This window comes from Carassius gibelio, chromosome A10 (assembly GCF_023724105.1).
Source record: "Carassius gibelio isolate Cgi1373 ecotype wild population from Czech Republic chromosome A10, carGib1.2-hapl.c, whole genome shotgun sequence".
NCBI lineage: Eukaryota > Metazoa > Chordata > Actinopteri > Cypriniformes > Cyprinidae > Carassius > Carassius gibelio.
The window spans coordinates 272,771-298,830 of record NC_068380.1 but is presented as its reverse complement, the minus strand read 5'-3'; the positions used below and the strand labels follow the sequence as shown (position 1 = coordinate 298,830).

General features: G+C 38.8%; 2 protein-coding genes and 2 pseudogenes across 2 annotated transcripts in view; 3 read left to right on the top strand and 1 right to left on the bottom strand.

Moving 5' to 3' along the window:
* Positions 1–5,937: 5,937 nt before the first annotated feature.
* On the bottom strand, positions 5,938–9,848 carry LOC128020589 (trace amine-associated receptor 13c-like). The gene is made up of 2 exons (XM_052607216.1): positions 9,770–9,848; positions 5,938–6,989 (listed from the first exon to the last, which is right to left on the bottom strand). Exons 1-2 carry the CDS (start codon positions 9,846–9,848, stop codon positions 5,938–5,940), a joined length of 1,131 nt encoding a protein of 376 aa, XP_052463176.1.
* Positions 9,849–11,294: 1,446 nt separating this feature from the next.
* Positions 11,295–12,356, top strand: LOC128020588 (trace amine-associated receptor 13c-like; annotated as a pseudogene).
* Positions 12,357–15,766: 3,410 nt separating this feature from the next.
* LOC128021705 (trace amine-associated receptor 13c-like) lies at positions 15,767–16,819 on the top strand (annotated as a pseudogene).
* Positions 16,820–24,138: 7,319 nt separating this feature from the next.
* Positions 24,139–26,060, top strand: part of LOC128020586 (trace amine-associated receptor 13c-like) — a 4,093-nt gene continuing 2,171 nt past the window's right edge. Inside the window, exon 1 of the mRNA XM_052607215.1 lies at positions 24,139–24,909. Within this exon, the coding sequence (XP_052463175.1) occupies positions 24,139–24,909 (771 nt within the window). The remainder of the gene's footprint in view (positions 24,910–26,060) is intronic.

The following is a 26,060-nucleotide window of genomic DNA, read 5'->3' as shown; positions in this document are numbered from 1 at the left end:
TCATCTTTGAAACAACACTATGATAGTGAATAGCTCAATGAAAACACTTGACCAAAATTTGCCTGTCATTGTATGAATTATACAGATTCATAAACCCATTTGTAAATGTTGTGCGATAGCTTGTTGCAAGCACTATTTGTGTTCATGAGCCGTCCCCTCATGATTTATTGTTTACCGAAACTTGGGGAGAAATCGTGAATTTTTCCATTTAAGCACAGAATTTATTATTATTATTTTTATTATTATTATATATATTTTTTTCAGAATACAATTCATTTCAGAGCTGCATTACAGAAGGTCTTGGCTACGGTTAATTCCCCTCGCTGAATTGACATATGTTGGCATTTTCCAGTTTACCTCTTCATGCAGTTTAACATCATTATGGATGTTTTTCAGGCAGCATCACTACAGAACCTTTAATGTTCTCATGTGTCACACGACACTACAGTATCAATAATTCGGTGTCACATCTTAATGGATGAAGTGGTTTATAACTTTACATTGTTCGACTCTGCTTTTGCATGCAGCTGGCGGATGCAGTGTGTAATGCCGCTTCACACTTTTTTGGCAGTTTGGTGTAATTTAGAAACAGTGCCTAATGTGGGGGAGGTTTCCCTTGCTTCGGCGATCAGCTCTCAACTCAACCGGTCCAGAAATGTCCTGGTGCACCCGATGACATTTGAACTGAGTTCTCTTGCTGCAGCGGACACGCACACTCAGTAGATGATGGGCGGGAAATGTGAAATGACAGAACTGATAATGCACCAATTACAAGAAAGAATCACTAGTTTCACAACTGTATTGTATACCATTAAAGGAAACAATTAATGGCAGTAAGTTACAGACTTTGCGAAGCAACAAAACAAGTGGGTATACTTGCGTATGACCCCGACTATACCACTAGTGTGGTAAGATAGGAGATGGCCTTAGTGTATATGTGATCATGTTCGGCCAAATGACTGAGCGCACGACTGAACACTAGAGGTTCAAATATTAGTCTGTTAATTCCAAGCAAGTGCGAGCAGTTATTAAATATATTAATGCATTAATATATATATATATATATATATTTTTTTTTTTTTGCATGTCATTGTAGGCCACTTAGTATGTCCCAAAATTGAAAGCACGAGCACATATAAACACCATTTTGGATTAGATAACGTCTCATGTAAACAGTCCACCGAATCTTTAAATCTGAATGAAAAAATAAAATACATGTAAACGTGGCTATTGATATCGCGTTCTTATAAGCCTATGTATAGAAGCCATAGAGTGTTAAATGGTGCTTTTGAAGCTGCATGCCTCTGAAACACTTACACAGCTAATGTGATATCAACCATAGAAAAGAACACCAGTGACATGGAGATTTCGCCGTCAAATACAGCGAACCCCAGGTGAAATGCTTACACGAGATGCTGGTCTCATTTGACCCTGTTCTCATGGCTTTATCAGCGTGTCCACAGAGCGATTGCATGCTCTTGCTGCATATTGCTGCAGATGTATGAACACAGATGTATAAATGCTTCTGCAAATATACTCAATATTCGTTCCTGCAACTGATGCAAAATGATGTTAACCACCAGGCAACATACACAGCGATATGGTATGGTATGTGTTTACATAATATATAAGTGTGTACTATATGTATTTATATGTACTGTATATATGAATACAGTTACCATGTGCTTCTGGTTGTGGTAATTTCTTTACCTCTGATGACGGATATGATCGCTGTCTCACGTGTCTGGGCTGCAAGCATGCTAAGACAGCTTTTGTGGATGGTTCATGTCCACTCTGTGAGCACATGTCCATGGCTACGCTGAGGATGCGGCTCTCATTCATTATTAGGGCTGGGTATTGTTCAAAATCTTTCGATCCGGTGCCAATTTCGATACCTCAGTTTCGATACCGGTTCCTAACGATACTTTTTTCGATACCATATGTTTTAAAATCCATTTCAACATCAACACAAATACATTAAACGCAAAACTTTTATTTCTCACCTTAATTAAAACAAATTCTGGTAACACTTCACGCTCAGGATAACATTATTAATACAACTGGTTGTGCTTTTTGGATAGGGGTGTGCCATTCAGGGGCAGACTGGGACCAAAAAGTGGCCCTGGACTTTCTGGCCCACAGCAGCCCACCACATCTTAACGCAAACGCCCCTGTTTTGATATCATTTATTAATTTAATATTTAAGTAAACAGTTTGGGGATTTTAACCAATAGGGCAACTGATCCACCGTTGAAAAAAAAAAAGAAGAAAAAAGAACAGCAGCTGTTCATTTAGCGACTCCTAGTGAGCAATACATGCTCATCAAGACACAAACATTCTTCTAGAACTAACACTTTGCATTCAGTTAGCAGATCCATACGAATCATGCATGAAATAGAAGTTTATAAACTCAAACGACAGCTTTATTTTGCTTTACAGTTCAAGTCACACAAAATTTGTAACGTTTCTGAAATGCTGCTCGCACTTGTTTCTAAATATTGCTGATTCAAGCGTTTAAAACAATTCGCGCGCGTTCGGAGCTTTCACTCACTCATTGAAAGCACGCGCTGCGAGAAGCATTTCAGACAATGCACGTACAGAGAATGAATTCATCTTTTGCGTATCGTGACTTCTGAATGAACACATACACACACAATTATATCAAAATAATTGTCTCTACAAGTATTCTCGTAAATACTTGTGTTTCAAGATACACAATGGAGTAAACCAAACAGGGAGGGAGGGCAAAACACTCTTCCAAACAAATGCTTCATTAACACCGGCTTTGGTTGCAATACTCTTATCGCATATGTTGCACTTTGCTGACTCGGCATCCACTTTTATAAAGTGTAGCCACACTTTAGACCTCTTTGTCATTGTAAAACGGAAACGTTTTGAGAAAAAACAACTACAGTTGTGTTGTGTGACTGCGAGTATCTTCAGAAATGCTCCCCGTCACGTCCTTACATGCACATATGCTACAAGCTCACACAGACACAGCCACTTGGCAAAAAAAAATAAAAAATCCGGCCGCTTGGCTTTTGGAACCGAACTTTGGCACCGAAAGATAAAAAAATGTTCGATACTCATAGTATCGAAGTTTTTCGTTCGATACCATAAAGGCATTGAAGTTCGGTACCCAGCCCTATTCATTATAAGTCTTCCATTGAGTTCTAACTAGTCCAGTGCCACTGGTCGTATAGATCCCAGAGCCGTTTTGTTTAGGGACAAGGGAGACCTGAGGATTATGTTCAGGAATGTTCCACCGGGCCATCCCCAATGGCAGTCCTGAACCTCACAGCATAGCACCATCGATCAGTTTTATCTAGCAGCAGACACATTGTCTAATGAAATTGACTTGAGGAGGATAAGATGTCAATCGCAGCATCAGAGGAGGGGCTTTCGTTTTCTGATGCTGAAGACTTTTTGGCGGCTGCAAAATTGGAGTCAGAGGCAGAGTAGACCGCCATGCTCCTTCGAGCTGCCAAGAGTATCGGGATGGAGGTGAATTTGCCTGTATCCTCCAAACACTCAAGGCTGAACGATTGGTTTCTGGGCTCTGGACACGACTCTCAGCCATGCTTCACCCCAGTTACTTTCTTCCTGGAGGTTCATGAAGAGCTCACCAAAACATGGAAGGCCCCCTACACCACCCGGTCACGATTAAGCTCTTCCCTCCTCATTAACCTCTATAATGTGGCAGCAACGGTGTACGTTGAAGTTCCCGAGTTGGAGTGTTCGGTTTCAGTGCACTTGCAGTGCCTGCAAAATGCAGTCACTTGGATGAACAATCTGCACTTCCTGTACAAAGCGTGCAAGTCTTCAGCCCTGACTGCCAAGGCTTACATTGCCATGCTGCAAGTAAACCCAGCCAAGAAACTCCAGTTGCTAAATCGCCACGGTCTGGGTCTTCATCTGCCCATCGCCTAAGGGCACCCCCCTCAACAGGGTCGTCAAGCTTACTGTAGGAAGAGGGTGCAGCTTACTTCTCAGGGCACCATTAAGTCTTCCCAGAAGACCAAGAAGTGCCCCGAGATGGGCAGCCCAGAGATGGAAGGGGTTGCATGAACATCTGGGCTCCCATTCCTGGGGAAGGGCTAGGGGCGTTCAACAATGTTGTGGCCTGGTTCCCACATTCTGAATAAAGGATAAATGTCCTACATCTTTGGGTGTGTGGTGTCAGGATCTGTCTGTGAACAACACTCTGCTTTCACACTGTCAGTATTAGCACAGTGTGTCACCACTCAAGATGTTGCAGTTTCAGGATGCTCTGCTTTCTCACATTTCCCCTGCTATCTCTCCACGTGACTTGGAGAGTCAGGTCAGAGTTGGGGAGTCTCCTCTGCCTCTACTTCAGGACGCCATGCTTCCTGGGTTGGGCCCTTTTCCTCCCCTCTGCTACCCCACCATGGGTATGTCAGGAATCGTCCTGCTCGCTGTTTTGGGGCCTGGTTAGCGCTCCCTAATCCATTTCGCTGGCTAATTCAGATGATTTTACTCAGCAATGCAACTTAGTTCTACAAATCATGCTTTGAGTTTGGGCTGGCTGATTCTCATGTTATCTTAAGGCCACGGCTCAGTTATGTGCCCAAAGTTTCCACCACTCCCTTTGGGGACCAGGTGGGGAATGTGCAAGTGCTGCCCTTGGAGGAGGCAGATCCAGCCCTTATGTTGCTTTGTCATGTTCATGCTTTGTGCATATATGTGGAATGCACCCAGTGCTGGAGACTCTTTGAGCAGCTCTTTGTATTCTCTTTGAGACTCTTTGAGCAGCTCTTTGCCTCCTTCTGGGCATCACTCCAAATGGAATGACATCTGCAGAGCTGTGGGCTGGGCAGACCTAATACTTTTGTGTGATTCTATAAGCTCTGGGTGGAGCCAGTTTCCTCCCGTGTGTTGGGTATGAACAGTTAATTTGCTGGAGGTCTGGCTTGCTTTAGTGCCGTTCCTTTAGTTAGGATTTGATCGCTTATCTTCTTCCAGCACGTTTCCTGGCATTCAAACTTTTACAGGGAGGGATTAAGGAATATTGAAAGCTTAGAGGATTTTTTATTTAATTTTTTTCAACAGGATGCAGTTAAGTGCTTGTGGAAGAGATTTAATTTTTTAGCTATTAATTGAATATTGTCAGTGATTCTGCTGATTGGATTTGGTTGATACGATCATATCACCAGAAAGGGACAGTGAACAAAAATGTTTGAAAAACTACCTCAGCTAGCATATATTTATATCGGCTATCGGCCCCCCTGCTTGCCAAGATATCAGCATCAGCTGTCAAAAAAATAAATAAATTCGGTCGTCCACTGTTGCGGAACCCATGGCCATTCTGTATGCAAGCATCAATGTATTGAACTTTACACAAGCTGTAACTGGTAGCTATTGCAGACCTGCTGCAGTATGAATCATTGCACATGATTTGATTGCATGTTTTTGAGCATTTGAGCTAATAGCAAGATACTTTAATAAGCATATAAATACACAGCATACACACATCCTAGCTAAAACAGTCCATTTTAATGACACTGAACTACTTTCTATTAATATATTTCACTGTTTAAAGAAATAAATGTATTTAAGTTCTATCAACATTTCACATTTCTACTATTTTGTTCACATCTTGGAATTTTCTTTTTTCACAGTAGACTCTAGTATTGGCTTATCCGTGAACTATACAGGGGAAAAAAAAATGCATATTAGGCATTATCTGCCTCAGTAACCATTCATGTTCATTTAATTTTGTTTTGTACAATGAAAGTGGTTTTGTTCAGTGAAATGGGGAAGAAGTCCTCCTGCCTAACCTCTCCTTTACTGTTTAAAAATGTCAGATTTGTTACAACATGATTGAGAGTAAATGATAAGTTGACATTTCACACATGCTGTAATTTCAAAGTTTTGCTTTAGTTCAAAAGAAAATAAAAATTAAATCCCCACTGTAAATCATGAATAATAATCTGTAAAAATGTCAATCAGCGAGGATGCTGGCTGAAATATTCTAAAAGTTAGAATGTATTTAACTGATATTTTAAACCAGCGGTAAAATAAAGCATAGACAATAGGATTCAGTCCTGAGTTTATATGGAAGGTCCATGTTAGAAATGTCATAGAAGTGGAAGAGATTGCTGTGGTTTTTGTTAGAGAACAGATGTAGAATGGAATCCAGCAAAGCAGATAAGCTGTCACAATGATTCCTAATGTCAGAGCAGCTTTTCTCTCAGATTTCCTCCTCACTGAAACTTCCATTACACATTTTACACCGCTCATTTGAGAGTTAATAACTTTCACTTGCCTTTGCACAACATAAAATATCCTCAAATATGCAGTGATGATCACAGTACATGGAAATAAAAAGGAAAAGATCAAATCAATGAATTTCCAAGCATTAGTTATCAAAACAATACACTGGCCATAACACAGTGTTTTGTCTGATGTGTTAAAATATCCGTTACTAATTACATACCAAATATTGTAAACTGAACAGAATAACCAGCAGAGACAGATGCTTATTAAAGTTTTAGTTGTTGTTATTTTCTGCGGGTATAGTAAAGAGTAACACACAGCCATATAGCGATCTACAGCAATTAAAATTAAATTACAAAGAGATGTAGAAAGGAGCAACCTAACGGTGATCACAAACAGTCCACAGTAAGTGTCTCCAAAATACCAACATGTCTCAATTTGCTTGATGCCCTCTACAGGTATCACAATTAGTCCAATAAGCATGTCAGCCACTGCCAGAGAGAGAATAATTAGGTTGGTTGGAGTGTGAAGCTTCTTGAAGTGAGAGATGGAGATGATCACCAGCAGGTTCAGAAACACAGTCCATGCTGACAGCAATAATACAAACATATAGATGATATTGTATTCATGACTAGAGCGTTTTCCCTTGATACATGATGAGTTGATGGCAGGAAAGCAGTACTGAGTCTCATGATCCTTTGTCTCATAGGCCATGAATGAGTCTCCTCCTGTTAGGGAGTTTTTCTGCTCTCCTTACTATTCTTTAATTTATATGGTGTCTGAATCAGACTGGCCCACCCATCTACCACCCACTCTGATGCTGCATTTACATTTTACATTTACATTTATTCATTTAGCAGACACTTTTATCCAAAGCGACTTACAAAGAAGGACAATGGAAGCAATCAAAAACAACAAAAAGAGCAATGATATATAAGTGCTATAACAAGCTCAGTTAGGTTAACACAGTACACATAGGATGGGCTTTTAAATAATATCATAAATAATAAGAAAACAGATAGAATAGAAAAAGAATAGAGCAAGCTAGTGTTAGAGGTCTTTACACACACATACACATGTTACCATCAGATCATCCGGATGGAATGAAAAGTAGAGTTAAGTGTCATCAGCATAACAGTGGTATGAAAAGCCATGTTTCTGAATGACAAAACCTAATGATGCCATGTAGACAGAGAAAAGAAGTGTTCCAAGAACTGAGCCCTGAGGCACCCCAGTAGATGTTGTGACTTGGACACCTCACCTCTCCAAGATTCTTTGAAGTACCTATCTGATAAGTAAGACTCAAACTATTGAAGTGTGGTTCCTAAGATGCCCTTTGCCAGTAGGGTTGATATGAGGATCTGGTGGTTAACCGTGTCAAAAGCAGCGGACAGATCAAGCAGGATAAGTACTGAAGATTTGGATTCCGCTCTTGCCAGTCTTAGAGCTTCAACAGCTGAGAGCAAGGCAGTCTCAGTTGAATGTCCACTTCTGAAGCCAGATTGGTTGCTGTCAAGGAGGTTGTTGTGTTTGAGAAAGGTAGAGACTTGGTTGAACACAGCTCGTTCAAGTGTTTTTGCAATGAAAGGAAGAAGGGAAACTGGTCTGTAGCTCTCTAAAAGAGAAGGGTTGAGGGTGGGTTTCTTAAGTAGTGGAGTTAGACGAACTGTTAATTTTCTGCAAACAGTGTCTAAACAAGATGTAAGAGTGGTGCAGAAAGTATCAGTAGCACTGTTTGCATCAAAAGATGCTACGAGTTTAGGGGAAGGAAGTGAAGATGAAACCATTGCAGATAGCCTGGAGGGTGTAAGTGTGCGTAGGCTACGTCGAAATATGACATGTGGAGTGGTAAGTGATGTTTCAGGGACCATCTTGAGTTTAAGAGTGAGTAAGGGAAGTGATCCGATGTCTGCAATGGAGAAACCAGTACATGATCAGTAGAGCAGTGTCACATATGAATAAGGTCCAGTTGGTTGCCTGATTTTTGAGTAGCAGTAGATGACACTCGGTTGAGATCAAAAGAGGCATGCAGAGTGGGGAAATCAGCATACATAGGTTTATCTAGGTGGATGTTAAAATCTCCAAGAATAACTATGGGAGTACCATCCTCAGGAAAGGTTGAGAGCAACATATCTAATTCATCCAAATGTCGAGGCGGTGCCCGATGCGGTTCCGGAGGCCGAGGCGGTGCCCAAGACCGCACCCGAGGCCGTTACAGAGGCGGTGCCTGAGGCCATTCCCTATGCAGTGTCCGAGATCGCTCCCGATGCCTCGACCGAGGCGGTGCCCGAGACTGTTCCAGAGACAGTGCCCGAAGCCAAGGCGCCTCAGGTCTTCACAGACAGTCCAGAGTCGGGTCAGGTTCCGGTGGACTCTCCGAAGTCGGGTCAGGTTCCGGTGGAGTCTCCAGAGTCGGGTCAGGTTCCGGTGGACTCTCCGGAGTCGGGTCAGGTTCCGGTGGACTCTCCGGAGTCGGGTCAGTTTCCGGTGGACTCTCCGGAGTCGGGTCAGGTTCCGGTGGACTCTCCGGAGTCGGGTCAGGTTCCGGTGGACTCTCCGGAGTCCGGTCAAGTCACTGGGTGGTCTGCTGCTCTGTCCTGGGGGACTCCGGCCTCAACCACGGGGGCGTGGTGGTCCTCTGCTCCGCCCTGGTGGGTGCTTCAACATGCCCTTCTTGGACTTCTGTCTGGTGTTCTTGGTTTCTGTTTTGTTGCTGTCTGTTCCCCCCAGTTAGTCTTGCCATCCACCCCTCCCCCTGATCCTCCTCCATTCCTCCTCCCTCCTGGTTCTCCCTGTTTTATGTTACATTTCTGGTGTTTATTCCCCATGTTTTTCTTTTCCGGCCCTCCGTCCCTCCCCCTGAGCCTCCACCTGTCCGCCTCCCTCCTGGTCTCTGTGTTGTGTCTTGTCTTGGAGCGTCTGGGAGCCGCTCCGTAGAGGGGGGGTACTGTCACAGTGTCTGGGTTGTGTTCCCTGGGGTTCCACTAGATGTCCTCCTTTCTCACGGTGTCTGTCACCAGATCACTTCCTGTTCCCTTATTTGGTCACCTTCCTCCTTGTTGTGTAATTGATTGTTTCCCCACCTGTCTCCTGTTTCCTCATTATCCTTCTGTGTATAAATACCCAGTATGTCTTAGTCTGTGTTACGGAGTCCTTGTTTAATGTCAGTGTATTATTCATGTCCGTCATCCTTGCCTTGCCTTGTCTTGTCTTGCTTTGCCTTGCCCCGTGTTCGTGTCCTGTTTATGTTCCGATTTGGATTCTCTGGTTTTGACCCTGCATGGACTGTTACCTCTCTGGATTATCCCTTAAATAAATCATGCTTACCTGCAATTGGTTCTCTCGCCGTGTTTCAACCATCACGTAACGTGACACTCTCTTGCTCTCTTTATGTTTCTATATGCGTGTAAACACAATTCAGCAGGAAATGAAGACTGATGCCAGGATGCCCCCCCCCCAACTCACTTATATTACACTGCTCATTTATATCACATTACTCACTTACATTAGACTGCTTACTTAAATTACTCACTTATATTACACTGCTCTCTACTATCCATATGCATCTTTGCTCTTTCCTGTTTTTTCACCTTCTCTGAGAGATGATGCATGTCGGTGACACCTGTTGTTGTCCATGTGATGTCCGTCACGCTCTCACGATGGAACAAAATGCAGCAGTAAATTATCAGAATAAATCATCAGCTACTTTGCATCACTAATCTATATTATAGATCAGCACTTCACAGCCTATTAGCCTTTTTTTCCGCTCATACCACGTCCTTCTACCAAAATCCTAGTTTATACGACTTTTGTACCCTTTGTAGATACTTGTTGATTTTTAAATTTGGGCTTGGTTATCCTAATTCTTTAATTGCCATTTTATCCTTATTTTATCATAATTGCTACAATGAATTAATGGTATTTCTTTCAATGACACAATAGAATTAATCTGCGCTGAAGTAACGTTCACCGTGATGTCAATCAAGTTCAGCTGACAAAGGCATAGCTGTCCCGTCTCTCATTTATTTATTTATTTATTTATTTTTACATAAGCTAGCGTAACACTGTGGTTAAATGTAAAAGAAAAAAAAAATCCCTCCATTTCCTTTGGAGGTGTGTCGCCCTAATGGAGAAACCACCACTTGCTTTTACATATTCTTTCCTTATTTAAACACTGTTACTGTAATTATCTTAAAAAACACTGAAAATCAAACTGAGAATCAACTCTGAGCTGCTGCACGTGACCGTGTCAGATCAGACAAAAATACATGTGTATTTTTAAAACGTGCTAGGCCAAGTTTTTGTGCCATCTAGTGGTTTAGATGAAAATAATACCAAAGGCACCTTTTAACCCTGGTGTCTGTCTGAGGCAGGGGATACCCCAAACATCCTGAATATACAAATTATGTGCAGTGTAAGGATGAAACTTTATACGCTATTAACCATCGATTATGTCCAAGTGACAAATGCAGATTTATGACCTAACACTTGACATAAACATCAATATTTTGTGAAGCTTGATGTTCAGAAACTCGTGTGAAAAGTGATGTGGAACCAAAGAGGATTGTCACTTATCACACAATTTTCACAATGCATTTACATCATTAAAGGAATCTGCAAACAAATCTTAGAGATTATTATTAGTACAAACTTCTCTTTTGTGAGCCATTTTTACAGTGAGCTTTAAAGGAAGTTCACCCAATAAAGAACATTGTCATAATTTAATCACTTTTATGTTGTTTCTTTCTTTTGTGCAATACAATAGAAGATATTTTGAAAATGGCTGAACTATGTATACAAGTATGATTCTGGGTAAACTATCACTGTAGCTGTGCTCCTTTTTAAGTTTTATTTCACTGGTCAATGTTCTTGGACTTCACTGTGGATATAACATAATGCAAAATCAAAATATTTAGATCCATTCCTTGAATTTTGGCTCTTGTGCACAGTAATTTGACTACCAAGTTTAGAATTATTAAAATAAAGTAATTACATCATTATACAGCATCAGTGTGGGTGGTAGATGGGTTGGTCAATCTGATCCAGACACTGTATAAATGAAAGGAGAGTAAGAAGAGCAGAACAAACTCATAACAGGAGAAGATTTACTCATGGTCTATGAGACAGAGGATCATGAGACTCAATACTGCTTTCCTGCCATCAACTCATCATGTATCAAGGGAAAACGCTCGAGTTATGAATACAATATCATGTATGTATTTTTTTCATTGCTGTCAGCATGGACTGTGTTTCTGAACCTGCTGGTGATCATCTCTATCTCTCATTTCAAGAAGCTTCACACTCCAACCAACCTGATCATTCTCTCTCTGGCAGTGACTGATATGCTTGTAGGGCTTATTGTCATGCCTGTGGATGCCATCAAGCTAATTGAGACATGTTGGTACTTTGGAGACACTTTCTGCGACGTTTTTATGATAATCATGGTACTACTCATCTCAACATCTATTTGTAATTTAGTTTTAATTGCTGTTGATCGTTATGTGGCTGTGTGTCACCCTTTACTGTACCCAAAGAAAATAACAATGACTAAAACTTTAATAAGCATCTGTCTCTGCTGGTTTTTCTCTTCAACCTACAATATTGGCTATTCACTTAGTGGCAGATATTTTGCAGCTTCCCAAAGATCAGATGTGTGCTATGGAAAATGCTATTTAGAAATAAGTTTTTCTTGGACATTAACTGACCTTTTTTTTTCTTTCTTGTTACCTTGTACCTTGATTATAACTTTATATTTGAGGATTTTCTATGTCGCACATCAGCAAGTGAAAGTTATAAACTCCCTGATGAAGAGTGGTAAATGTGTAACAGAAGGATCAGTGAGGAGGAAATCTGAGAGCAAAGCTGCTCTGACATTAGGAATCATTGTGACAGTTTATCTGCTTTGCTATATTCCCTATATAGTGTCTGCAACATGTACTACAGTAATATCTCCTGCCACAGTGACATTTCTATTATGGAGTTTGTATGTTAACTCCGGTCTGAATCCTCTTATTTATGCTTTATTCTACCGCTGGTTTAAAATAACAGTTAAACACATATTAACATTTAAAATATTAGAGCCAGCATCCTCTCTTGTGGACATTTTTAAAGATTATTAATTATTTTTGTAGAGGATAAAGCACAATTTCTTATGCTAACATACAGTTTTAAAGTCTTAGTTTGAGTTTTACATTAAAAGTGGAGACATTAACAGAATAAATAAACAAGTATGATACCCATGTGTTTCATTCTATGTTCGTGTTATGGCCTTATTTTTATTTGGCTAAGATTATTTTTAACATTGAAACATGTTAATATGTTGATAGTTTTGTTTGTGTTTAATGTTCATTCACTGTGTGTGTGTTGTAAATATGTATCATATATTGGTCTAGACAGACACACTGCATTCAACCATGTGACCACATATTCTCTTTTACTGTGCATACAGAACAGAGTCTTCTAGTTCATGATAAATGCTTTGCAGAGTGTGTGGTTTTGAATATATATATTTAATTATGAATTATGTTTATGGTTACTTGTCAATTAGAATTTTATGTGCTTTGTAAATAAATTAGTTTATTTAAAGGTCAGTGTGCTGATTAATTTAATTTAGTTTACAGTAATTTACATTTTAAATAACATTTATATTTTAATACACGTAAAATAAATGTTAAAATGCTAATAATAAATACAATATAAATAAAAATATATAGCACTAAAAACATATTTTGAGCTGTAAATCTCAATCCTACCTCTAAAGTTAACTGTAACAATTCATTAAAGATATGTACAGTTTTGTACAGATTTTGTACACTTACTCCAACAACAGCAACAGGAACGGGGCAATTAATTAACTGTTCCAGCACATCAGTGATATGTACAGTTTTGTACACTTTTTGTACATTTGCTCCAACAACAGAAACAGGAGCGAGGCACTAAATGAACTGTACGAAAATGGCTTAAAAACTAAATTTGAATTTTGTACGTATATAATCAAAATCCAAATGATATTTAAATTTAAAATGCATAATTTCAGTTAGGCTTTTGGCTTCTCTCCTGAGGCCACAAGAGGGTGCATCGAGAAAAAATATTACTAATGCAAGTTTATTCAAAGCATTAGAATACATGACTGTGAAGTAGGGCTTGCATAGACTAGTCGAGTGATCGAATACTTGTCGGAAACAATTGACTAGTTGAGCACGCATTAACCAAAATGCATACAAAGAGTATGCAAGTACGACATGAATTTTAGGATTACTGTAACGGCAAAAGAAGGTGAGGAAGCAAATGCAAGTAAATCGGATATTTAATAAACACAGTCAGACACACAAGTAACATAAAACAGGATAACATAGTCCTCCTGTATGCCGGAGGTAGTTTGATAAAGACTGTCACTGGACTAATAATCTTGGTGACAGGGAACGGGCCAATAAACTTGTGAGCTAACTTATTAGAAACGGAACGGAGCGGAATGTTGTTGGTAGAAAGCCACACTTTTTGATCCATGACGTATACGGGAGGCTTAGACCAGTGGCGATCGTCCTTGGCCTTGGTGTGCGCCCTCACCTGGAGCAGAGTCTTGCAGTCCACATTGCTGACACTGGTTGCGAGTTAAGAGCATACTCCACCATAGAGAGTTGTTGACTCCAGAAAGAAGGATTCTTGGAGACTAAACATCGCAACGTTCTCTCTGAATCTTGGTTGGCCCGCTCAGACTGACCGTTGCTCTGCGGATGATAACCCAAAGACAGACCGTTGCTCCCACTAATTTACAAAACACCCTCAAAAATTTGGACACAAATTGGGGTCCCCTGCCAGAAACCACGTCTACCAGGAAGCCATGTAACAGAAAGACACGATCTATTACAGTAACCACTCACTCCTTGGCTGAGGATAATTTGGGCAAGGGAATGAAATGTGCTGGCTTCGAGAATCGGTTTCCTTCAAGGCACTTCAGTGTCTATAACTTTTAATATTTTTGAGCACTATCAAATCTGGTTGATAAAAAGTAAAGCCCAAAGGGTTTTCTTTCTAAAGACACCACAATTATGTTTGTAACACACTGAAGTAGGAAACTATTACAATTATAAGTTAGGTAGAGCACTTTCAGCTGTGAGTCCCATAATGGGGGATCAGGTTAACAGGTTAATCCACAAATGACTTAAGCTATTCACTTTTTTAATGTGGCTGACACTCCCTCTGAACAGGGCCGTCCAGAGACCTTTGGAGGGGCAGGTGCTCAAAGTATAAAATGGGCATATGGAACAAGGCTTTAAATGGCGCTGTTCAAAATATCAATACAGCAATATATTGTGATGCATTCCTTGCTGATTCGCGTATCGATATGGATGATTATGTATTGATACAGCAGCAAATGCTTTGATGCAGTTTTGAAAAAGAAACAATAGAGAAGACAATTTTAAGTTTTAAATAATAATAGCTCTGGGATCAGAATCTGAAATGACTTAAATTGTCCCAACCTGATGGCTTTTTATTCTCTGTTCTACAGAATAATTAAGAACAGCGGTTATAGTAAAAACTATAGAAAACACTTGTGCCTCTACATTTTCCTCTTTCTCACCAGCCTCTGTCTCCTGGCTTGCTGTCCCTTGCTCTCTTTCTGTCATTTGTGCCTCTACATGTCCCTCTTTTTCTTCCTCTATCTCCATCTCCTCATCTGATCTGTTACTTTCCACTCTCTGTCCATCTAGGAACAAGGCTCAATTTACTATTTCAGCATTAATCTATTATTTTAACCATCACTACTACTCTTGCACCTAATCAATAAGTCCACCTTAAGTATTGATACAAAACCTTAAAAAACTGATACACTGGAATAAAGTGATTAATATTATTATTACTGTTGTAGTTGTCTAAAATTGAACACCTTTGTAATGTAAACAAATGATAGGCTACATTTGTTATTTATATCCTTCACACTGCACTTTGATGTCAGGTATATTATGCATTTTTTATTGACATTTATATTTGTACATTTATTTCCAGAGATATATTATTGAGTTTACAGGCTAAAGTGGTCTTAATGTTTAAACACTGTTGCTATTGTTGAAAAAAAAATATATATATTTATGTCACATTTAAAATATAATTATATTTTAATTAATTTCTAAATTGTTTTTATTTTTATAATGATAATCGTCATGTTCTCCCCCTGCACCCGAGCCCTGTTTCTTTGAAGCATGGAGGACCTCAAACAACGATCTGACAAACAAGAGACGAAAGACAGGGCATTAACTAGGCCGTTGGAATGGGCTGCAGCCCATGAATGGTAGATGGCCCAGAATGGTAAGACTGGGTAACGCCCACATGAAACAATCAACATGACGAAACCTGAGACAAGCAGGAAACAGTGCATTCATGAACCATCACAAAGATTGACTAACTGATTGATTTATTTAAAATAAAACTTATTTACCTAGTGTTCATTAACTTGGTAAGATTAGCTTCCTTATGCAGCATCAGTGTGGGCGGCAGATGGGTTGGTCAGTCTGATCCAGACACTGTATAAATGAAAGGAGAGTAAGGAGAGCAGAACAAACTCCTAACAGGAGACTCACTCATGGCCTATGAGACAGAGCATCATGAGATTCAATATTGCTTTCCTGCCATCAACTCATCATGTATCAAGGGAAAACACTCCATTCATGAATACAATATCATGTATGTGATTTTTTCATTGCTGTCAGCGTGGACTGTGTTTCTAAACCTGCTGGTGATCATCTCCATCTCTCACTTCAAGAAGCTTCACACTCCAACCAACTTGATCATTCTCTCTCTAGCTGTGGCTGACATGCTTATTGGACTAATTGTCATGCCCATAGAGGCCATAAACCTGATTGAGACGTGTTGGTACTTTGGAGATACTTACTGTGGACTGTTTACAGTGATCCTTGAATTGCTTATTTCTGTGTCTCTCAGTAATTTAGTTTTAATTGCTGTTGATCGTCATGTGGCTGTGTGTTACCCTTTATTGTACCCACAGAAAATAACCATGACTAAAACTTTATTGACTATCTGTCTCTGCTGGTTTTGCTTTTCATCTTATTTCACTTACTATGCAATTAATAATGGATTTTTTAGCATTTCACACAGAACAGACGTGTGTTACGGCAATTGCTCTGTTATACTAACTTTTGCATGGAGAGTCTCTGATCTGATTTTGTCTTTTTTGTCCCCTTGTATCCTCATCATAACTTTATATTTGAGGATTTTCTATGTTGTACATCAGCAAGTGAAAGTCATAAACTCTCTGATGAGGAGTGGTAAATGTGTAACGGAAGGATCATTGAGGAGGAAATCTGAGAGCAAAGCTGCTCTGACTTTAGGAATCATTGTCACAGTTTATCTGCTTTGTTGGATTCCGTACTATATCTGTTCTATATCAATAATCACTTCCACAACCATAAATGTTTTCATGTGGGTTGTGTATATTAACTCGGGTCTGAATCCTATGGTCTATGCTTTATTTTACCCCTGGTTTAAAAACACAGTTAAACTCATCTTATCTCTGAAAATATTTCAGCCAGCATCCTCTCTGGTCAATATTTTAACAGAACATTAATTGTAATTAAACTGATAAAGCCATCATTCTGAGAACAATTTAACATAAAATGCAATTGTTATAAAGTCCTAAGGTAGATAATTATAATATGTTATTCTTTTAATTTACACTAAATATAGTTTAATATTGTATAGTTTGTTTCATGGAGTATCATTCCTTTATAATTATACTCTGTTCAAATGCAGATTTTATCAGAATTTAACAATTAGGCAAGCTTATTTTAACAGTAATTTTTCAGTTGTGTTGCATTAGCTTATTAGAAAAATAAAGTAAGAATCACATAACTCCAATCTAATGAAATAAATTATTATATTATGTATTTTATGCTTCACTTTTATCAGTCGTGCAGAATCCGAGTTGAAATAAATCAAAAACACAATGACAAAAAAAGTACAGCCATTTAGAAATACTGTATTTGGAAGTGTCAAATGTATTATCATGGTGGTTCATCAAAACCAAAATCATAAAGAACAATTTCTAATGCTAACATACAGTTCTAATGTTTTGGTTTGATTTTAATGTGGAGACATTCATTAAACACTTACTTATCATTATACTCTTGTGTTTTATTCTATGTTCTTATAATGGCCTTATTTTTTTTATTTGGATGAGATGATTTTTAACATTGAAACATGTTAACATGTTGATAGCTGTGTTTGTGTTTAATGTTTATTAAGCAGAATTTAGGTTGTTAATAGCTGAAAATATTATCCTGATACACTCGATGAAAGGACACATTTCTCATTCACATCACCCTGTTTATGGACGCTGCCAAGTATCATGAAACATTTTATTTTATTAAACATTTTATTAAAATATGCATTAATTTGCATACATTTTCAGAATGGAAAGTTTATCAATGGATTAGCCAGATTTTGTTGGCATATTTGTTTGATTAGGGGATGTTAGATATTCCTTTGATCTCTTCTTAAATCAGAAGATAGTTTTGTTTTGTTTTGTGTGTGTGTGTGTTTTTATAAAATGTGAACAATCCCCAATGTAAAAGCCATTCAGAGTATGGATAGGAATAAGTCTGAAAAGATGTAAGTTGTATTTAACTGTTGCTGAAGTGGATATTTCTGACTCAGTGCATGAGAACAAAATATCAATAAAACTAATTTTGAGAAAATGGCTCTTAAGAGAAGTACTGAAATTTAAATCTAAATTTAAATCAGATGCAATTAGGTAATGCGCAGTAAACGCACTTAAAAGTAAATTTTTGGATGTACTCATTCACTACTTTGAAACAACACTTTACAAAAAAGACAAATAGGCCCAAATCTCAAAATTTACATTATTAAATTTACTGCTTTCCTGCCATATATATTTTTTTATTATTTATTTTTTTGCTGTCGCAAGGTACTGTGTTTCTGGTGATCATCTCCATCTCTCACTTCAAGAAGATTCACACTCAAACCAGCCTTTTTCTCCATTTCTCAGTAATTACATTTGTATTGCTGCTGATTGGTATGTAGCTGAGTGGTATGTAGAGTGGGGCGGGGCCGAGAGGCTTGGGAACGAGGAGTGAGGCCAGGTGTAGTGATTGGAGATGCGCTGCACCTGCGCCCCACCACCGGTCTCGAGTCCCACGTAGGAGATGGAAGGATATAAAACTGGAGCGAAGACCGTGAAGGACGAGAGAGGACCAGGCCTGGGACATTATTTTATGTTTTGCTCTTTATTTATGCGCACCAGTCGTCCATGAGGGGCTGGTGCGCTGTTTTGTGTTTATTTGGAGTTATTAAAGTTTAATTTTGTTTGTGCGCCGGTTCCCGCCTCCTTCTTCCGGATGATTAGGAAGTTTTTATTATTACAGTGGTGCCGAAGCCCGGGAGAAGGAGGGACGCGCTGCTGAAGACCCCTCGCCGCTGTGGTGGATCCGCTGTTCCATCGAGCTGGCAAGGAGTGTGCCGCCATGGATGCTCAAGGCGGTGGGCTGGAGCGAGTTGCCAGGGATGGGCGTGCTCACTGCCTGCCGCCCAAGATATGGAGGGGCGGCTGCCGTCCGTGAGGGAGCGGAGGAGTCGGCGCCGTTCGCCAGAGAGCCGGAGCCTGCTGCTGTCCACCTGAATGGGGAGGAGCAGGGAACGGGGGACTCCTGCCGACTGCCCAAAACCGGAGGAGCCGTCGCCGTCCACCGGGCGGCGGAGGAGTGTCGTGCCGTCCGCCGAGGGCCGTCCAGTGCCACCGCCAGGCACTGCGGAGAAGATCACCCAGCTGGTCGAGGGCAAAGCAGCAGTGCGTCTGGGAACCGGAAATTTTTTTTTTTCTCTCTCCCCTCTCTCATCCCTGTCGCTCCTCCTTCCATCTCCTTTTCCTTCGCCTCGTCTGTCCTACCCCCAGGTTCCCGCAGGTCCCCGTGAGCGTTCCCCCCGGAGGGAGGGGGGGGGGGGGGGAGTAAAGCGCAGTCTCGAGGGGCGATGGGGGTATGTGACGAGTGGGGCGGGGCCTAGAGATGTGGGAACTAGGAGGAGGGAGGCCAGGTGTAGTGATTGGAGATGAGCTGCACCTGCGCCCCACCACCGGTCTCGAGTCCCACGTAGGAGATGGAATGATATAAAACTAGAGCGACGACCGTGAAGGACGAGAGAGGACCAGGCCTGGGCAATATTTTATATTTGCTTTTTATTTTGTGCATACCAGTCGTCCGTGAGGGGCTGGCGCGCTGTTTTGTGTTTATTTGGAATTATTAAAGTTTAATTTTGATTGTGCGCCGGTTCCCGCCTCCTTCTTCCCAATGATTATGGAGTTAATATCATTACACTGTTAATGTATCCACAGGAATTAACAATGACCAAAAGTTTAGTGAGCATTTTTCTCAGCAGGTTTTGCTCCTCCTTCTATAACACTACAATTGTAATCAGTGATGGATACTTTGATTCTTCAGTGCAGCTTCATGATACATTTTTAATGGAGAGTCACTGAGCTTCTGGGTTGCACAACAACAAGTGAAAGTTATAAACTCTCAGATGAAGGGTGGAAAGCATGTTTTGGATGGTTCAGTGAGAAAGAATTCTGAGAGCAAATCTGAGAATGTGACTTGGTCATATTAAAATCATATTATTATGTAGAGAAGGAGTCAGTTGATCCAAGCTATATGCAATTTGTATTTAAATGTAAGTTTCCAACAATTATAAAAATATGTCTCAGTCAAAACTACTTGTGCATTTAATACAGTATTCAGACAAAATGTTAAGACAATTATCAACTTATGATAATTCATGAACTAAATAATGGTGATTGGCTAGTCAGGACTCGGTACTTTAACAAGCTGAGAACAAGCAGAAGGAAGTTTCCATCATTTTCAAGCGCAACTTTTTGAAGTTCTTTAAAAAAAGGCAACAGAAGGTGATTTTTCTTTCATTATAATTTAAAGACATTCCCTTGAGATAATGTCATTGTGCTTTATGTGTGAGGGACTGAGAGATGATAGTAGAGCTGACATTATTGAGTCAATGACTTTTCAAAAAACAAACAAAAACACGTCTTGAGAATCCAATCGCGATGAAGCCTTAGAATACAGTTATGATGCCCTTATAATTCAAGCAATTAAAGAAAAGAAACCCATGTATGAGTTTTATATTTTTATATTCTTTGCACAAGCAATGTACTTGTCTAAATATCTGCACACATATATGCTAATAATTTTATACAACAATGTCTAGCAACACGGTGTTTCATTCCTTGAATGAATCTGTTTTTGAAAGAATCATGTGAGCAAGTGATTAAACAGTCCATTCACTTGTTTAATTTCTAATTGAATCTGATGTTTTGAATCAATCGTTTGAACCATTCAAATCAATCAATAATTTAATAAAACAGGGATTTGCTGCCACCCACTAGTTTTTTTTATTATTGTCATCTTTACTCATCCATGACAGTCCTAAACCAGCCAAGGTGCCATTGCAAAAAGTCTTGGTCAGAATTATTGGCAACCTTGGTAAATATGATCAAAGAAGGCTGTGAAAATAAATATGCATTGTTAATCATTTTGATCTTTGATTTTTAAAAAAGGTAACATAAATCTAACCTGTCATTGGAGAAAAAAATAAAAAATAATATATATATATATATATATATATATATATATATATATATATATATATATATATATATATATATATATATATATATATATATATATATATATTACATAAATGTTTTTCTCTAATACACATTGGACACAATTAATGGTACCCTTTTATTCACTTTTTGAAATATCCATTTGGTATAATAACAGCTCTAAGTTTTCTCTTATAATGCCCGATGAGGTTAGAGAGCACCTGACAAGATATCAGAGTGTAGTGATGCCACAGGTAGCCAGTAAAGATCATGCAGTAGAGGAATAATGTGAACAGAACACCTGGTGGAGGTAAGAACTCTTGCTGCGGAGTTTTGAACATGCTGTAACCTTGCAATAAGTTCAGACCAAGAAATAGTGCATTGCAATAATCCAGACATGAAGTGATTAATGAACGAATAAAGTATTCAGTGTCGGCTAGAGTTAGAGAAGATCGAAGACATGCAATATTGTGAAGATGGAAAAAAATAAGTTTTAACAACAGAAGAAATGTGAGAGGCAAAAGAAAGAGATGAGTAAAATAAGAAACCAAAATTACGGACAGACGAAGAAGGCTTAACATGAACACCGTCATTAACAAAGGACAGGTCCATCCTTCTTACTGATGTACAGAGCCAATTATTAGAATATCCATTTTGTTATTATTTAGTTTAAGGAAATTCAAAGACATCCATTGATTGATATCCCTGACGCGTGCAGTAAGTGAGTCATGCAATGATGGCCTATCAGAGCTGGTGGTTAGGTAAATCTGATTGTCCTCAGCATGGCAACGAAACTGAAGTCCATGTGTTACAACCCTCTTTAGATGGTCTGGGGGATGAAGAGACAACCAATAGGTACAAATATATACACCTCAGAAAAAGAAAACAAACAAAAAACTATTCAAATTAACCCAAGATTAACCCTTATCCATGCTAAAAGAAAGAAAGAAACAAAACAAAACCACTTCTAACTTACATTATACCTCTAACCTAACTAAAGAAAAAGAAAGGAAGAAAGCAAATCTTCAGCGCCAAGCACCATATACTTCCTTATTCTCAACTAATAGAAAATAAACATACAGGGGCTGGTGTTCACCTCTTACCATGGTGTCTAAACAGATTGAGTTACCTAAATGTTGCACAATGGAAGTCGCACGACACCTTCCCTTTCCACCCTCCTCTTGGGTAAAGAGTAAACATCATAGAGCACAAGCTCATCAAAGCTCAAAGAACAACGCCATTTGAGTCACAAAGTGATAAAAACAAACAAAATGGCAAATCAAGAAGAGGTAAGGATCAAAAGAAAATAAACACAAAAATATAGAACAAAAATACCAAGGAATTTGGCATTAACAAAAATAATAAAACAAGTCAAAAACAAGTAAAATGACAGCAATGCAGGGAGTAAAAGACGTCTCCGTTCACTTCATTCAGTATTTCAATACTGGATAAGCCGGCTTTTGTTTCTTTTGTTATTGCCCCCGCCCTCCGAGGGAAGCGTGGCTACTTAATATGCAGCGCTCTGGCCGGCTCTAGCTGATATCAAAATTCAATGAAGATGGACGCTGCAAAGATGATCGCAGACGAGCTGAACCGTGGCCGTTACACTGAAAATGTTTTGAAGTACTTCTTTGACAAGCCGTATGCTTATGAACAAGCGCTCAGTGATTCTGAAGACGATCTGAGCGACGATGAAATATAATATATAATATCCCTAATCTACAACTGAGCGAAGATGACGACGAGGAAGAATGTATTGGACTGGCGTCAGACGAGTTGGACCGTAAGATATCAGAGGCTATATCGATAGTAACATTTGATGGGGATAAAGACAGAGAAATGGGGAAAATCCGTAACATTTAGGGGCAAACAGACGCACAGTCAAACTTCGGAGATGGTTACATCCACAAAGAAGACCCTGACAAAGAGAAAGTGTGCCCGAACGACTTATTTCATTGGAGGCATCGAGATTTGCAAGAATACTTTTCTGTTTCTTATGGGGTGAGTTTCCATAAACATCAAAGTTTGTCGTTTTGTGTTCAGTGAGAACAGGTGAGAACTGCACAATCTTTAGAGGCTATTTTCTGCTTTTTGAGCTTTTTTAAGTGCCTACCTTCAAATGGCCACAACTTCTCCAAATATTATCAGATTTCCATGTGTTACACATCGTTGGAAAGCTTGGAGACTACACTTTCAGAATCTGCAAATAACTCAAAATGCCCCAGAACCGACTTGTGTCCCTACTTTCCGTGATTGGTCACATATATAAATGATAAACAGTAGTGGGCCAAGAACTGGGCCTCGAGGAATACCCTGGGAAAACACCCTGTTGAGGAAATCTTCCACATAAAATTCCAACCACTGACCAGCCTGCCACAAACCCCACAGCATGTTCTCAGCAGTCATCCTATTGGGTCCAATATACTGTCAAATTTCATTTGGAACCAGGGCAATTCATGACTTCATTCATTACCCTTATCTACCTCACTTTCTGTCCTCTCCTCTTAACCGGACTGATAGCACACATGTGACTGACACAAGCAAATATTGGTTGCACTTTATTTTACAGTATGTGTACTTACATGTACTTATAGTGTACTTACAGTATGCTTATATAAGAAAGTTCTGGTAATACAGGGTAACTACATGGGGTAAGGTTAGGTTTAGGGGTAGGTTCAGGGTGAGTCCCTAGTATTACATAGTTATTGTAATTACTATAATAAGTACCTAGTATGAACAGGACTGTAAAATAAAGTGCTACCCAAATATTATCAAAGTTATTAATTACCAAGTATTACTGTCGGTACTATGAAACCACATATGTCATTAATTAGGTAGAGCCAGCACTGATGTTGCATACCCAAACGCATGTCAAATTCACAACACGTGTGGACATTGAGTTTGCTGCATTCTTGCTGCATTCTAGCTTAAAAATAGAACTCAGAACACTACAGAATATATTTAATGAAATTGCAAAGAACAACATTAGAGACCTTTTAGGCAAATAAGAAAAGTTTAGAAAATATTTTTGGTTCATTATGAAACTGTGTTGGAAAATATTCTAATAATCTAGATAATTAACGACAAAATAAAAATTACAAAAATAAAAAAACTTCAGCGTTGAAAGAGTGGGGGAATATAATGTAATTATGCAGCATCTGTGTGGGCGGTAGATGGGTGAGTCTGATCCAGATACTGTATAAAAGAAAGGGCAGTAAGGAGAGCAGAACAAACTCCCAAAAGGAGGAGACTCACACATGGCCTATGAGACAGAGGATCATGAGATACAATACTGCTTTCCTGCCATCAACTCATCATGTATTAAGGGAAAACACTCAAGTCATGAATCCAATATCATGTATATGTTTTTTTCATTGCTGTCAGCATGGACTGTGTTTCTGAACCTGCTGGTGATCATCTCCATCTCTCACTTCAAGAAGCTTCACACTCCAACTAACCTCATCATTCTCTCTCTAGCTGTGGCCGACATGCTTATTGGACTTTTGATGCCCTTAGAGGCCATGAGGCTGATTGAGATCTGCTGGTACTTTGGAGACACTTTCTGTGGACTGTTTTTGGCAATAACAGGGCTGCTTATTTCAGCATCTCTTTATAATTTGATTTTAATTGCTGTTGATCGTTATGTGGCCGTGTGTCACCCTTTACTGTACCAACAAAAAATAACTACAACTAAAACTTTTATTATCATATGTGTCTGCTGGGTGTGGTCTTCAGCATACAATATTTCTTTCATAACAGATAACGGATATTTTGATCCATCAAGAAGAACACATAGGTGTTATGGAGAGTGTCCCTTTATGATTAACTCTGCCTGGAGTATGACTGATCTGTTCTTGTCCTTCCTTTTTCCTTGTACTGTGATTATAATTTTATATCTGAAGATATTCTATGTTGTACATCAGCAAGTGAAAGTCATAAACTCTCTGATGAAGAGCGGTAAATGTGTAACGGAGGGTTCATCTATGAGGAAATCTGAGAGTAAAGCTGCCCTGACATTAGGAATCATTGTGAGTGTTTATCTGCTTTGCTATATTCCATACTATATCTTGTCTCTAACAGTGAATACAATAATTTATTTCAAAATAGTAAGATTTCTAATATGGATAGTGTATATTAATTCAAGCCTGAATCCTCTGGTCTATGCTTTATTTTACCGTTGGTTTAAAGTGTCAGTTAAACACATCTTTATCAAAGTATTTCAGAGAGTATCCTCTCTCATTGACATTTTTAACAATTATAATCAGAGTTTAAAATAGATCACAATTGTTGTGAGGGTTTGATCCCCTCACCTCCTTTTTCTTTACTGATAAAGCACAAACTATTGTTTAAATCATAAGTCCTAGTCCTGCGCTTTGTTGTTATTGTTCTTGTCATGGCTTTGATGTTCATAAAGTAGACATAATTATTAACAATAATCAAGCACATTTTTCAATTTATGGCTTAAATCAACTTTTGATTGTGCTGTAGTATGTCTAAATGCTCATTTAAATAAATAAAATACACATTTCTTTAGCCAGTTTATAATTTGACAACATCAATATTTTCAATATCTGAGGAACTCTATTTGTTTATTTCACAATTTTAATACACAATTCAGTGAAAGATCATCTCAACATCTATAAAACATGCAAAACATGAATAATACAAATTATAAGTTTTCACATCATTGACATGAGTTTTATAATATCATTCATGATACCTGAATGACGTGTTAATAAATATGAAGTTAAATAATGCTGTTGAAAATTTCAAGGTAAAAGGCATTTAATGTTTGCATAAATGTTTATATTGGTCTAATAAATTAACATAATTGCTATTAATTAATTAAGGAAATAGATTGGAGTATTTAATTTATTTTAGACTGAATAGGCTCTGTGGATTAAATTAAACTCTCTGACTAGAACTTGGGCAAACTGAGTGGCAGTCACAGAGTTGGTTACAATTAACAAAATGTATTAATGATTAAAAGAGTGTTATCATCCAATCATTATCGATATTTACATATCTAATAGTTGTACATTTATCTCTGTCATTTGATCTGCATTGTCCTGCAAAATCTAGTGACCAACAGGGAAGTATCCATGTGGTCACCATAAAAGTGTGCCTTTAGAATGTGCAACAGCACCTAATTTTCACTCTAAAACATGTAGTGCTCATG

Excerpts from the sequence above, each read along its gene's own strand:
- LOC128020589 (XM_052607216.1), bottom strand. The coding sequence starts at position 9,848 with ATGCATCATCTCTCAGAGAAGGTGAAAAAACAGGAAAGAGCAAAGATG. Across the intron at positions 6,990-9,769 it reads TAGAGAGCAGTGTAATATAA|GAGAGCAGAAAAACTCCCTA; the intron begins GTGAGTAATTTA and ends AAGAATAGTAAG.